The 14,994-nt window shown below is 39.8% G+C and overlaps 3 protein-coding genes across 8 annotated transcripts in view; 1 reads left to right on the forward strand and 2 right to left on the reverse strand.

Annotated features, from left to right (window-relative positions):
- Positions 1 to 6,260, reverse strand: part of ST13 (ST13 Hsp70 interacting protein) — a 31,595-nt gene extending 25,335 nt beyond the window's left edge. Inside the window, exons 1-2 of the mRNA XM_042947922.1 lie at positions 5,843 to 6,260; positions 226 to 283 (exon numbers count right to left, since the gene is read on the reverse strand). Coding sequence (XP_042803856.1) covers positions 226 to 283; positions 5,843 to 5,952 — 168 coding nt within the window. The 5' untranslated portion in view covers positions 5,953 to 6,260. The remainder of the gene's footprint in view (positions 1 to 225; positions 284 to 5,842) is intronic.
- Positions 6,261 to 6,358: 98 nt separating this feature from the next.
- Positions 6,359 to 14,994, forward strand: part of XPNPEP3 (X-prolyl aminopeptidase 3) — a 75,145-nt gene continuing 66,509 nt past the window's right edge. For 4 of the 6 annotated variants that reach the window (XR_006205136.1, XM_042947913.1, XM_042947914.1 and 1 more), the window contains exon 1: positions 6,359 to 6,659. Coding sequence is in view for 3 of the 6 variants with exons in the window: in XM_042947913.1 (XP_042803847.1) it covers positions 6,596 to 6,659 (64 nt within the window). In the remaining 3 variants the exon portion in view is untranslated. Of the gene's footprint in view, positions 6,660 to 14,417; positions 14,738 to 14,994 lie in introns of those variants that run through there. The other 2 variants (XM_042947917.1, XM_042947918.1) reach the window with 2 other exon arrangements.
- DNAJB7 (DnaJ heat shock protein family (Hsp40) member B7) lies at positions 13,198 to 14,276 on the reverse strand. Its single transcript, XM_042947923.1, has one exon. It carries the CDS (start codon positions 14,169 to 14,171, stop codon positions 13,281 to 13,283), a length of 891 nt encoding a protein of 296 aa, XP_042803857.1. The 5' UTR covers positions 14,172 to 14,276; the 3' UTR covers positions 13,198 to 13,280.

Raw genomic sequence — 14,994 nt, forward strand, 5'->3', positions numbered from 1 at the left:
AACACACACAGAACATTTACTCCCAAACGTGGTGAACGTTCAACCCTGGTGTTAAATCAGATGCCAGACACTTGATGTCCGAATAGAAATTTTACAAAGATCTTATCTCCAAGAGATCCTAAAGAAACCAGGAGTGGTAATTTGAGAGCAGCACTTTAAAAACACCTGTAAGATACTTCATATACAATTTTATTGCTAAACATACAAATGAAATTCATAACTTACCTTGATATTGTCTTCTGATTTAGTTTTATGAGTAGCAGGTGGTATTTTACCCCCCATGCTTGAGGAAGATGAGAAAAAAGATACTTGTTTAGAAAACTAAAATTCACTGAGCCAAGCAACATTATTTACGCTGGAAAGAAAAGACACAGATGATTATCTTTTCAAACCTTTAAGAGTAAACTCAATTAATTTGAATGCTTCAGTATTTTTTCATCTTAAAATTTTATTTATTTAGCAAACTGTTTTTTTTTTTTTAACTTTTTTATATTAATTTATTTTTGAGAGACAGAGAGAGACAGCATGAGCAGGGGAGGGGCAGAGAGAGAGGGGGACACAGAATCAGAAGCAGGCTCCGAGCTGTCAGCACAGAGCCCGATGAGGGGCCTGAACCCACGAACCATGAGATCATGACCTGAGCCAGTCGGACGCTTAACCGACTGAGCCACCCAGGTGCCCCAATTTAGCAAACTGGTTAATGAAAATCTAACCCTTTCTTCGCCTCACTTAGCCTAATGAAACATAATTACATAGCTGGTCTGTGCCCATTCCCAGAAGAAAAGAGGCAGAAAACACATTAATGACAAAATCATTTGTACAGGTATACTGAATCCAAAACTTCAACTTTAGTAAGAGCTCACTTAAATCCAAATAAGCAGTTTATGAAATGATTATGAAATCACAGTATAATTCAAAATGTTTCCTCCGACTGGGACCTACAAGGATTCTTTCTGCTTAGATTCAAATGCCCCTCACAGTATAAATTTTCTCCTTATCCCTTCCCACAATCCACCGATTAATACTTCCCCTTGGCCTTGCAAGTCCTTCTTTTCCAAACATTCCAAGGCAACACCATGAATCATACACAAATAACTTTAATACAAGGAGGAAAAAAAGCTTATGAAGAATTAGTGCTATATGCTCCATATGGGGCAGACTCTGAAGCATATGGGCCCCAGGAAGCAGTCCAGGGACTAAAATGTTAAATGGATTAAGGGCCTCCAGGATAGTGAAAGCTGGAGATCACGAAGACTTAACTAAAAATTTGCCTTGAAAAAAGATTAACTTTCATGTAAAATAGGAGATATATTAACTTGGAAAACAAAAAGGAATCTACTTCAGAACACCCTTAAGGATTGATTCTTTAGGACTAGAGTTCTATATCCATGTTTACATTCATTTCAGGTGGGTGGAATTTCTGGACATAGGGTATGTGTATGCTGGATTTAAATGGATACTGGTTCCCCAAAGTTCTACCAATTTATATTTCTATCGGCGGTGCCTAAGAATTCCAGTTCCACAACTTGGCCAACACTTAGCTATTGTCCGTCTTAAATTTTTAGTCATTTTGATAGATGTATAGTGGTATCCCATTGTAGCTGAGTCTCTTTTCACTTATTCATCAGCCATCTGCATAGCCTTTTTTGTAAAATTCAACTCTCCTCCAGCTATTAGATTGTCACATTTATCTGTAGGTGTTTGTATACTCTGCATACAAGCCCTCTGTCAGTTTTATGTGCTGCAAATAGCTTCTCTCACCTGTGGCTTGTCTTTTCACTTACACCGGAGCCAACAAGAAACAAAACTAGAAATCTAAAACAGTAAATGCAGGGGCACCTGGATGGCACAGTTTGTTAAGCATCTAACTCTTGATTTCAGCTCAGGTCACAATCTCAGGGTTCTGTGAGTTCAAACCCTTCAACAGGCTCTGCGCTGACAGTACAGAGCCTGCTTGGGATTCTCTCTTTCCCACTCTCTCTGCCCCCACCCTGCTTGTATGCTCTCAATCTCTCTCTCAAAATAAGCAAACAACAACAACAAAACAAAATAGCAAATGCAATAACAAAGTCTGGAATTTCTTGTTAAGCACCAATCAAGAGAAATGTGCACACTTTTCCCATTCTGTTCCATGTAAGTTACAAAAAAAAAAAAAAAAAAAAACAAACTTCACTTAGTACCTTTCACAACAAAATTCTTTAAAATTCTAATCTACAGAGAAACTACTTTTCAAAAGAGCACAGTAATCAAATGGCAGTTCTTTGCAGTTAAATTTTAATGAAGACACATGGCCTCTCTTAAGGCCATGTTTTTTCCCTAAGTTTCGAAATGCAACATTCAGGAATGTACTGAGGTACACATTCAAACGCAGCCGTGACAGTCTAACCTACATTAAAATTTGGGGAAGGGCCAGTCTTGCCAAGAAATGGGTTAAGCTAAATCTAATCCTCAGGAAAGATGAGACAAACCCAAATTGAGGGAAATTATCCAAAATAATTGGTCTGTAATATGCAAAACTGCCAAGGTCATGAAAGTCAAGAAATGACTGAAGAATTCTTTCAGAATAGATATTAGGAGTCATAAACAATAAAGTACAACATGTAATTCTGAGGATTTGATAGCATTAATGCAGGATTCTTAGTTTCCTAAGTTTGATGATTACATTGTACAGACTGTCCTTGTTTGTGGGAAATACACAAAGGTGCTGGGGGCACAACACTGGGAATAGTTTCAGGAAACATATTGTTTGTATCGTACTTGCGATTTTCCTGCAAGTTTCAAAAATTTTATTTTTTTATTTTTAAAACTGGAGGGGAGGGAACACAAGGTTTATTCACAAGCTACATACAGTTTCTCACATTCTGAATTCTAGTTACCTGTCCGAAGATTAACACCAATTTATATGTACAGAAATTTTATGTAATGCTTCCAAGATTTAAAACAAGCTAGTTCCCTGCCCAACAGTGCAAACTGGACTTTGCCAGTATAGTCTTTTATGTTGCCAACTAGAGCTAGTGCAGAGACCTTCCTCATACGGAATCACACAAGACCTCATTCATAATTCCCTTAATTTGATACATACCAATTGCTTTAAGCAATAGTTACTTAGGCACCTGTACAAAAACACTGGGTGTTACATTCTAAACTCATTGAGACTAGAAATGCAACCTGTTCATTTAATATATTTACTGAAAAGCCATATGCCAAACACTGTGCTGGAGATTAGAATACAAAGATACTCCCTTTGATCTTAAGTTACCATAGAATGAAATAATAAAACGGTGTCAAACAATGCTGCTTCCTCTAAAAAAACATCCCAAAACATATTTGTTGAAAAGATCATAGTCTCCCAGGATCCTCAAAGACTAATAAGACAAAAAAATTTCTGCTTCGTATTTCCCTTTGTCCCATTGAAAAAGCTCTTGTTGGGGCATCTGGGTGGCTCAGTCCGTTGAGGTCAGCTCAGGTCATGAGATCACTGCTCATGAGTTCGAGCCCTGCATAGGGCTCTGTGCTGACAGCTCAGAGCCTGGAGCCTGCTTCGGATTCTGTGTCTCCCTCTCTGTCCCTCCCCTGCTTGCACTGTCCCTCTCTCTCTCTCTCTCAAAAATAAACATTTTTTAAAAGGAAAAAAAAAAAAGAAAAGGCTGTTAAATAAATTCTTAACACCAAATAAAATTTTAAGCTATAAACAATGGTAGAAATTCTGGCAAATAAGCAAATAGACTAAATAAATTGTTCTTTAATGTCTAAGCCAGGGTACCTACAACTAATCTAGTATGAAGAGAGAACTCTGAAATGGTTGCAACTTGGGGAGCTCTAAAAGTAGGATTAGGCTTAGGAATATTCCTGGGCCCAGAAATCTCCACATTCAGCCCAATCTTCTATAATCCTGCACTTAAGAAGGATGACGTGAAGTCAGAGAGAAATTGATGTACTTCAAGCAAAGGCCTCAAAGCCTACAAAAATTTTAATTTAGATTAAAATAAAGAGATAACAAAAGCTTCAGAATAGGGCCCCTACACGTGCCAAGATGCCTCATCCCATAATGAAACCAAAAATTTAGGATGACACATGAAAAGTATAAATGGAAAAAAAAAAAAAAAAGTATAAATGGAACCAGGAAAAAAATCCTGGAATTACCAATGTGAAATGTTAAAAAAAAAAAAAAAAAAAGATACATTACGTATTTTCTGGAAATAATGTCTGACAATATTTTCCAGACCTTAAACTGGAATTCTCTACACAGCTATAATCACTCCAGCACCAGTTACATTGTTTTTAGGGACGTTTTAACCTTTTCTTCACAGCTCCCTTTTTCCTCTTGAGCAGTGGAACAAAAAACATTGTATACACTCAAGTATAATGTTCACTCTTGATGCCAAGTATTAAACTTCCCTGTGGTATATATGCCTGCTTTACCTGGAATTTTAGAAACAACTTAATTGTAGGCTCTTTCCTTTAATGACTAAATGTAAGAGAATAAAAGCATACTCACGTGTCAAGTGAGACACTGAAATTGTCAACTTATTCAGCAAGAAGAAAGGACCAAAATAATCTAGGCCTAAATTCCTAGTCCTGAAATTAGCATCTTGTAGGTTTTTCTGTTACAAAACGGTATTCTTGTTAGCTATTGTCAATAATAGTTACCTTACTACAGTAAGTGTTCTCGGAATCTTACACTAACAGCATGAGCAAAATCTTACAGTAGCTCAAAAACTGGAGAAGTAAAAGACTGAGAAGCTTCTCAGAGAAAAAAAAAATTATACCACTATATACACCGCTGACAAACTTTAACTTAAGCTTCTTCCTTAGAAGAGTTTGTTGAAAAAAACATTCTTTCAAGTATTTGGTAATCGCGTGTTCCTCCTCCCCTATGAAAAGATCAATGTTCAGAGTAGTACCTCTGAGTCACGTTGCCTTGCACTGTCGCTATTATCACCATGAGGTGCGATTTGTGCCTGTTTCATCTTTTAAATTCCTCACCACTAATAGTGATTTTTAAAAATCATTTCGGGGAAGATTTCCCTTTCTCCCTTAAGTTCCCCTCCAACATGCAAAATATTAATCTCTATTATATGGTAAATATTACGACAAATTTCCGTATTTATTATACTGTTTCCAAGCATCTGGCACAACGCCTACTCAATTCCGCGCACGTAGCGAAGTACTCCAGATTTAAGAATAACAAGAACAGATCATGGTTACATGCTGGTCCTTGAAAAATCATTTTTCAAGTGTTAAGTGTGATGGCACTGCTACTACGGAGATACATTAAGTGATTCCCAAAATAATTCTACGCAGTTAGAATCGCTGTAAATTTAAAGGTAGCCAAACAGTGTTACCATTTTTATTACAACTCATTATATAACAAGTTATCATTATTACAACACTATTTAAAGACGTAGTGCGTAAAATAGCTATGTGTCACTGAGACCTTTTAAACAGGACGCCCGAGATTTCAACAAAACTCTACGCGAAAGAGAAATCTTGCAGCTCCCCTTCCCCACCACCACCACCACGTCTACAGTGTCCCAAGTCCCTGCGATCGTCTGCATTTATATTTGGATCAAGACACACCCCGGACGACCTCAGGGTGAGGGGACCCAGCTGTGCCCACCCCACCCCCCCGTCCCCGCCTCTGTACTATCTACGCTTCCCGGTCCTCCATTAGTCCCTGAAGTCGCCTTCCTTTCCTGGCCAGGGAGAGCCACAAAGAGGAGGCAACTCAGCAGGCCTCGCGGCAGAGCTCCCCGCTCGTCCTCCCCGCGCCAGCTGCGGCCCAGCTCCCCCTCCGGCCGTCCCTCTTCCCACCCCCAACGGTCCTCGGCCCGGGTCTCACCTCTCCACCCACTCCCGCAGGAAGCGCATTTCCTCGGTGTGCAGAACGCTCGGATCCTGCTTACACATTTTCACAAAGGCCCGAAGCTCGCTCACTTTGCGGGGGTCCATGGTCCAGAGGCGACGGCGGGCGGCGGGCGGCGGACGCAGCTAAGGTTGCGGCCCGATTCCAGGCGCAGGTACTAGCCCAGCGTCACCGTGGGGAAGGGGGCGGCTGCCGCGAGACAGAACAGACTAGAACCTCCCCGGCCGCTGGCTCCTCCTACCCAACGGTCTCGTGACCCCGGGTCCTTCGCCTGTTCATTCCTACTCCCTCCACCTCTGCTCCTGCGCACTGCCTAGAACCTTCTAGAAGTATGGCTGTTCAGGCTGTTGCCTGCCTGTACGCCCGCATTCTTATATTCTAAATGCTGACCCAGTTCTCTGGGTGCATCAATCCCCCCACATGGTGCTTTTAAGAAGACGAGAAATATCAGCCCCTGCTGCCAGTCATTTAGAATCGGACATCCTATGCGTACGGGCATTTAATGGAGCACGACGACCTGACGCCAAATGGGCTCTCTGTCAGGAAGGCAATCCTAGCGCTAAGGCGTGACGTCATCATTCAGCGCCGCTGGGGAAGGAAAGCCCCGCGAGCGGCGCCGGCCGGAAGGGGAGGGGTGTTTGGCTTGGTTTCCTGGCGACACAGCTCGGCGGCCCGTTGCTTCTCTGGCTGTTTTCCTTTTATCCTTCCTGCCGCGTGAGCGAGGCCGTCATGTCTTGGTTGCTCTCAGCAGCTAAGCTGGTTCCCGCCGTAGCAGCCGCCCGCTGCCTCTCAGGTTAGACTCACCTCCCACGGTGTCCCTTCCGGGGCTTGCTCTCTGAGAAACCTGAGGCGCCCTAGAGGAATCCAAGTTGGTCTCAGGGAATCCCTGGTTCGGCGGACCATTCTCGTGCTGGGGCTTCCACTCCCAAACCCTTTGTGCGCTCCTCGGATTTCTTTTTTACCTGCTGCTTCTGGAAAAGGGTGGGCCCTGTTCTCCCTACCGTTGAGGTATTCTGGGAAGCTGGAATGACTGCCGAGAGAAAGTGTGTGCCATCCCCCAGAGGGGCTGTCTTCAAAGTTACTCGGACTCCCAGACGTTGTCTCAGTTATCACTTGCTTAGGTGACAAAGTGTCTCACATCAAGTAGCTCTTGCTTTTGTTAGGTTATCGAAAGTCCTGTTTTCGTGTTTTCAAAGAGTGGCTTGAGAGCTGTCTACGGAATATACAAGAAACATGTTTAGTAATACAAATCATTTGAGCAGTTCCTCTCGGAAGAGGTAATGCTTGGAGATACTCCCTGGGCTTTTCAATGTCTGAAAGCCCTGTTGGTAAAGGCAAGATGAAGGAGTCCAGGAATAATGGGGACCATTCTTTCAGGGTGTACCCTATCGTGAACAATTAATCTGATGAACATAAACCTCGATCAGTGAAAGCTGAATTATCTACCCTGCGGGCGGATCTGCCATTGGATCGTATTTCAGGGTTTTTGGCCAATAGGTGAACGGTGTGTGAACCAGAGCATGTGGTATTTGAAATCAAATCTATGTCTTGGAACATATTTGTTACATCGATGTACTTTAATTTATTGAAAATGGGATGGTAATTATATCAAGATTTCTTCCTGTAAAAAATAAAAAAGTAACCATTGTCCCGTGCACAGAACTTGCTCTTTGGTTCTAATAGTTAAGCTACAGAAAGCTGTCCTCCATGGGAGTAGATGAATACATTTGGAGTTCATCTTAATCACAGAGCCTTGTGCCTTTTTTTTTTTTTTTTTTTGGATTTGTTAACGCTTTGTGTAAAACCTTATTAATGAAAGTTTAGGACTAGATACTGGAGCATACATGCTAAGATCGTTGAAAATGTATTCATTATGCTTCAGTTTGCCTCAATGCAGGAAGTAAATTTAACCGCTTCTTACCGTTAATATCATAATATGTATTGGCATTTTGACTGGATAAGACCTCCTTGGATCTTCACAAGTTATAAGTTAGGGTAGGTATTCTCAATTTATGGATGGGGAACTGAAAGTAACACAGGATCACAAGTTGCAAGTCAGAAATTTTATTTTATTTTTTTTTTTTTATTTTATTATTTTTTTTTTAATATATGAAATTTACTGTCAAATTGGTTTCCATACAACACCCAGTGCTCATCCCAAAAGGTGCCCTCCTCAATACCCATCACCCACCCTGCCCTCCCTCACACCCTGCCCTCCCTCCCACCCCCCCTCAACCCTCAGTTTGTTCTCAGTTTTTAACAGTCTCTTATGCTTTGGCTCTCTCCCACTCTAACCTCTTTTTTTTTTTTTTTTCCTCCCCCTCCCCCATGGGTTTCTGTTATGTTTCTCAGGATCCACATAAGAGTGAAACCATATGGTATCTGTCTTTCTCTGTATGGCTTATTTCACTTAGCATCACACTCTCCAGTTCCATCCATGTTGCTACAAAAGGCCATATTTCATTTTTTCTCATTGCCACGTAGTATTCCATTGTGTATATAAACCACAATTTCTTTATCCATTCATCAGTTGATGGACATTTAGGCTCTTTCCATAATTTGGCTATTGTTGAGAGTGCCGCTATAAACATTGGGGTACAGGTGCCCCTATGCATCAGTACTCCTGTATCCCTTGGATAAATTCCTAGCAGTGCTATTGCTGGGTCATAGGGTAGGTCTATTTTTAATTTTCTGAGGAACCTCCACACTGCTTTCCAGAGCGGCTGCACCAATTTGCATTCCCACCAACAGTGCAAGAGGGTTCCTGTTTCTCCACATCCTCTCCAGCATCTATAGTCTCCTGATTTCTTCATTTTGGCCACTCTGGCAAGTCAGAAATTTTAATTGTGTGATTACCATCTAGTCCTTTTTCTGTTGTACCACCATTAGGTCTTAACTCTGGCTTAGTAGAGGCCTTTTGGAACTTTTTATTGAGCCAGAAAGAATGTTCTCTTCATTCAATAACTTTGTAGTAGTCTTTGTGGATGAATCTGCATTTCCGTGGAGTTGCTTACTATCTAGTCAGAATGATGGATAAGCAATAGATAAATGACAGTATAACAATGGATTGTAATAGTCTTAACTCAAGTGACTTAGGAGCTCAAGAAAGGCAGTAATGGATTTTTTTAAAAAATGTCATTTTGGGGGGCGCCTGGGTGGTGGCTCAGTCGGTTAAGCGTCCGACTTCAGCTCAGGTCATGATCTCGCGGTCCGTGGGTCCGAGCCCCACGTTAGGCTCTGTGCTGATAGCACAGAGCCTGGAGCCTGTTTCAGATTCTGTGTCTCCCTCTCTCTGACCCTCCCCTGTTCATGCTCTGTCTCTCCCTGTCTCAAAAATAAATAAAACGTTAAAAAATTTTTTTTTTTTAAAAAATGTCATTTTGGGATTTTACTAAGTTTCAGAGTTTAAAAATTCTGCTGACTTGAGGTGCTCGTAGATAGACCTTTGAATGTCTGTGGTGCTCTTGGTTGCTGTTTAGAAAGACTCTGGGTACAGAGCCTTTGAGTAGAGTATTGGGTACAATAGGAAACTTTGAATAAGTAGAGAATAATTTTTTAAAAGCCTGTTTGCAGTTAATTCTTTCAACAAACATTGAGCACCACACATGAACATAGAGCATAGTTTCTACCATCATGGGAGACAAAAAAGCAAATAATTGTAGTATAACATACTAAATTTAGTAATGGTGCTGTGGAGAAGGAAAAAGTGATAGATGTTTCCTGACAGCAGGGAGGGGCCAAGAGGTAATGTAGGGCATGCCCTTAAATATTAGGAGATATTTGAGACTTGAAAAAAGGCTTTTACCAAGCAGACTAGAGTGACGTAGCCATCCTGGCAGGGGGAGCATATGCAAAGGCATGGAACAAAGCTTTGCAATCATCAGTAAGCCTGGGGGAGCTTTTTTGAAATATGTTCCTAGGCATGTTAGCAGGTGTTAAACCAAAATGGTTCTGTGGTTAAATAAGTTTGGGGAAAGCTGCATTTCATCATGCACATAATAGACTAATTCTGAGTCTCTAAGAAAGAAGTGTATTTGGCAGTAATTTGCAAGCTGAATTTGACCATGGGGCCCTTTTTCTGTGATGTCTTGAATTTTTTATTCCTTAGAACACATTTGGGAAAAGATGTATAGGGTGAGGTGATTAAAAAACCAAGTTGGGGGATGACTGGGTGGCTCAGCCGGTTAAGCATCCAACTTTGGCTCAGGTCATGATCTCATGGTTCATGGGTTCAAGCCCCACTTCAGACTCTGTGCTGAAAGATCAGAGCCTGAAGCCTGCTTCAAATTCTGTACCTCCTCTCTATGCCCCTCCCCTGCTTGTGTTCTCTCTCTCAAACAAACAGACCAAGTTGGGAGGAAAAGGAGGTTGCTGGCTCATGAAGGGTCTTGTTATTTCCACTCTTCTGGGCAGTGGGAAACCATTGAGTAACTTTAAGCTATTGAGTAAGACTAAGTCTGAATTTTTAAGAGTGGAAAATGGACTGGAGGGCATGTCAGTGATTCTTATATTTTTAGAGATGCTGGTTTTGGTTTTGTTACTGGAAAATTGCGTTTTTTCCAACCCTGAGTTGTCCCACATACATGACAGATACTTAACTAAATACCACATTTTATAAAAGTAACATTTAAAATACTTTAAGCTTTTATGATTTTACTTTCTGAAAATAAGTTTTAAATGCAAATTGTCCCCAGACCTTTCTATAGAATTTCCTATCTACCAACCAACACAAAGTTAAACAGAAGCCCTCATTTTACTATAGCAGTCATTTAAAGAGTAGATGTTATAATCTTTTTTGGTTTCCAGATTTGTTGCATTGCTAAATGCCACTGAACTGTATTTTGCCAAAGGTGATTGGGTTTTAGTTTTGCTTGATTATTTGTTCCCATCTTTTAGTCACATTAAAATTTGCAGTCATTACATTTCTAAGTGATAAAAGATTAAAATAATATGAAAATCTTTTTGCTAAAAAAGAAAAAAACTTAAGAATTCAATGACAAGGAATATGCAGGATGCAAGTTAAGAAATTATTTTCAGTTAATAAATTCAGGCATCTCAAATGCAGCATGTCCAAAACTCAACACCTGTGGTCCTATCTGAGATAATAGCAAATCCCTTTTTTCAGTTGCTAAAGCCAAAAACCTTGACTCCTGTCATGCCCAATATTCAGCCTATCAGTAAATTCCGTTTGGCCCTACTTTTAGACTATATCCAGAATTTGATCACTCTTTCCCCCGCCTACGTCCATCACCCTGGACCAAACTATTACAGACTCTGCCTGAATTCCAGCAATAGCCTGATTTCCCTGTTTGTACGTCTGCTTACTTTGAGTCTTTTCTCGATGACAGCAGCCAGAGTGGACCTGTTGAAATATGTCAAATTGTCATTCTTCTGCTCAGAGCCTTTAAGTGGCTTCTCATCCCACCTATGATAACAAAGTCCGTAATGTGATCTAGCAGTACCTGCATAATCTGACCTCCTGTTACTTAATTTCATCTGCTTGTTCTCTTAATCGTTCACAACGATCTCTTTGAGCCTCAAACACACCTTGCACATTCTGCATTAGAGACATTTCACTTGCTGTTCCTTCTCCTATAATTCTCTTTCACTTCATATCCAAATGGCTAACTCCTTCACTTTCTTTACATCTTCACAAAGATGTTAGCCATCACTTTTCCCTCGGTACCTTAACTAAAATTTCAACCCTCCTACTCCAAAACTTATGTCCCCTATTCTTACTTTATTTTGTTTTCCTTAACACCTATGACTGTCATTATATTTTATTTAGTATTTGTTTATTGTCTTTCTCCAGCTTTAAACTCCATGACAGCTAAGGTTTTTCGTGTTTGCTCATTACTGTATCCCAAGTACCTGACAAACAGTAGGTACTCGAAAAATACCATTGAATGAATGAATGAATAAAACTCGGAGGCTGAAAAGTAATATATTTTGAAAATAAAATAGAGGAAACTAAGAAGTGATTGTGTTGAAATTAAACTAAGCTCATTTAAAATGTCTGAGAACATTTAGCTAAGACTACTTGCTCAATATCTGATGTAACTCATTTTTCTTCCATTGTAACCTTAAACTATAGTGGGTAGAGATGTTTTAGAGTAATGTATTTGTAGATCCTTTGTACGTGGTATATACTAAAAAAGAAAATAGAAAGTTTCCTATCTGGAGTGATTCACTGGTGGCCTGCCATACATGATATAGCCACATTGCTCTGAGAAATCCAGGATAAGTCTAGCTTTCTTTTTTAATTGTGGTAAAATACACATAACATAAAATTTACCATGTTAATTGTTTTAAAATATATATTGTGAAACAGACCACCAAACAACACCTCTCCCTCCCTTGCCTCAGTAACTAAAATTCTACTTTGTTTTTATGAACTTCTTACCTTATGTAAGTAGAATCATAAGGTATTTTGTCTTTATGGCTGGCTCATTTCACTTACCGTAATGTTTCAAAGTTTACCTATTTTGTAGCATTTAACAGGGTTTCCTTTTTAAAGCTGAATAGGGCTGCCTGGGTAGCTCAGTCGGTTAAGCATACGACTTCAGCTCAGGTCATGATCTCACGGTTCATGGGTTCAAGCCCCGCGTTGGGCTCTGTGGTAACAGCTCAGAGCCTGGAGCCTGCTTCGGATTCTTGTCTCCCTCTCTCTCTGCCCCTCCCCCATTCTCTCTCTCTCTCTCTCTCTCTCTGTCTCAGAAATAAATGTAAAAAAAATTTTTTTAATAAAAAAAGCTGAATAATATCCCACTATATGCATGTATATTCATTCATTGATATTTGGGTTGTTTCCACCTCTTGACTGTTGTGAATAGGTGCTACTGTAAACATGGGAATGCAAATATAACTCTGGCTATTTTTAACTTAAGAGAAAATACTTTATACTTTAATTTTTATTTATAATGTACTTATGTATGAAATGCTCTACCTCTATTGGAAAAAAGTCATTTCATGAATAATTATATAGTCTGAATCTGTACATAGTAATAAATTTTTAGCTCCTAATGCGGTACATATTTCAGAAGTTTGTATAGTGGTTTTAAATAGATAAAAGGAATGAAATAGATCATGAATTCTGCTAAAGAAAAACTCTATGATTTGTAAATGTTCAGCTCAGAAATAGCAAAATAGTATTTCTTGTTTTCCAAATTCTTAACATCACTGTCACCACAAACTCGTCTTTTTCTGACATACTTACTCCAAACAACACTGACCACAGGTCCACAATCCTGTTAAACATGTTAAAAACATAATATTAGTATAGTTCTAAACAAATGTTATCTACAAAACTCTGTGATTAACAAAAACAAAGAGTCATGTTCAATTGTTATATGAACATAATGTGTCTGAAGAGTCAATTTAACGATTCCTTTTGGTTGACTTCTTCTGCACCTCTTTATGCTTCTTTTTTTTCCCTCTTACCACCTTCTTTGAATCCTGCTGAGAAAATAGAGGGATCCCAGTTGCTGGTGACCCAAGGTATATCTTGCTTATCATTGTCCACAAAAGTATGTTGAGTTACATGTTTGGGTCTGAAGTACTTTGGTGAATAATTGTTGAATAACTGTCTTCTCCAGCTGCATTCTTCTGCAAAGCCCTCTTCATCTGCCACACCATTTATAAGGAAGGACTTCAGTTCGCCATCATCTTCAACTTCTCTTTCTTGATCATTCTCGATAATTCTCTGTGTATTTGTATTTTTGCCATTAACAGTCTTACCCAAAGTTTTAACAGATCTGTAATTGCCCATCCTACTATTATCAGATGCCAACGAGGAGAATGAATTAAGCCCCTCATGGCCCGGTGAACCATATGGTATATATCCTGTAGCATATGAAGAAAATCTCTCAAAAACTGGATATTCACTGGAGGTAGCGAAGAAGGATCTTGTACCACTGCTTCCATAGGAGCTTCTTGGACTATTTAAAAGGTCCTCAAGTGAGTCTTCAAAGAAATGAAATGAAAATGGATCCCTTTCACCAAAAATTTCTCTAAAGACATCATCTGGCTTACGAAATGTGAAGCCATACTCAAAAGAATCATCAAAATGACTTCTGCTTCCACCATTTAATCCTTCCTGGCCATATTTATCATAAATGTCCCGTTTTTCATTATTTGATAATACTTCATATGCCTCAGCTACTTCTTTGAATTTTCTCTCAGCTTCTTCTTTATTTTCTGGATTTTTATCAGGGTGCCATTTAAGTGCCACTTTACGATAAGACTTTTTAATGTCCTCAGGTGAAGCATATCTCTGCACTCCTTGAACTTCATAGTAATCCACCATGTTTTAACAGGTCATTGGAAAGGGGTGTTCTGGGTCTGAGTAGTGAGAACTGTAGCTTCCTCTCAGCTGGAGCACTCCTGGTGGTGGTGGTGGAGGCAGTGACTGCAAATAGGCACTTTTTACATTGAAGACAATGTTACTACCATGGACACTGCTAGGAGACATTAGGATACTGATTATGTGGCAAGCAGAGTTACCAGCTTATGTCAGAGAGGTTTGCATTATGGTGTCATTCCGGGGTTGGGGTAGGGACTAGACCTTCCAAATAAAGCTAGTCCAGAGTCCTACCAGACCATCCTGAACCCTCAGGACTATTTCCCCTATATTTCCCTGGAAGTCTCCAACAGTGCCTCATAAACTAGTGGAACCTGTTGTTGATAGCCACAGCATGCCCCTTGCATGATAGGACCTTCAGGCTGCTGAGCCTTAATAACTTCCCAGTTCTGTGATTTGGCTTTGAAAAATGAAGAAATTGAGAACTACATGAAAAAGTATTCAAATAGTTGACATAATTTATTTATTTCAGTCAAGAGACAATTGTACTGGAAACAAACAACTTGATTACGGTATAATAAGGGCTACGATGGGGGAAGCACTGGATGCTAAGCAATCATATGAGAGACCTAGCCCAGACTTGGGGTGATTCCCGAGGAAGGAGCATAATATGCAAGCTTTCTGCATGCCAGTATTGAATCATTTGAGATGGCAGTATCTTTACCCACTTAAAAGTTTACAACTTTAAAACACGTAAAGATTTTGAAAGTTGTACACTTATGTATTCAGTATATATTATTGAATTTCTACTTTGTGCAAGGCACAGTTT

The sequence above is a fragment of the Panthera leo genome, chromosome B4, assembly GCF_018350215.1.
Source record: "Panthera leo isolate Ple1 chromosome B4, P.leo_Ple1_pat1.1, whole genome shotgun sequence".
NCBI lineage: Eukaryota > Metazoa > Chordata > Mammalia > Carnivora > Felidae > Panthera > Panthera leo.

Coding starts and splice junctions, on each gene's coding strand:
- DNAJB7 (XM_042947923.1), bottom strand. CDS start 14,171: ATGGTGGATTACTATGAAGTTCAAGGAGTGCAGAGATATGCTTCACCT.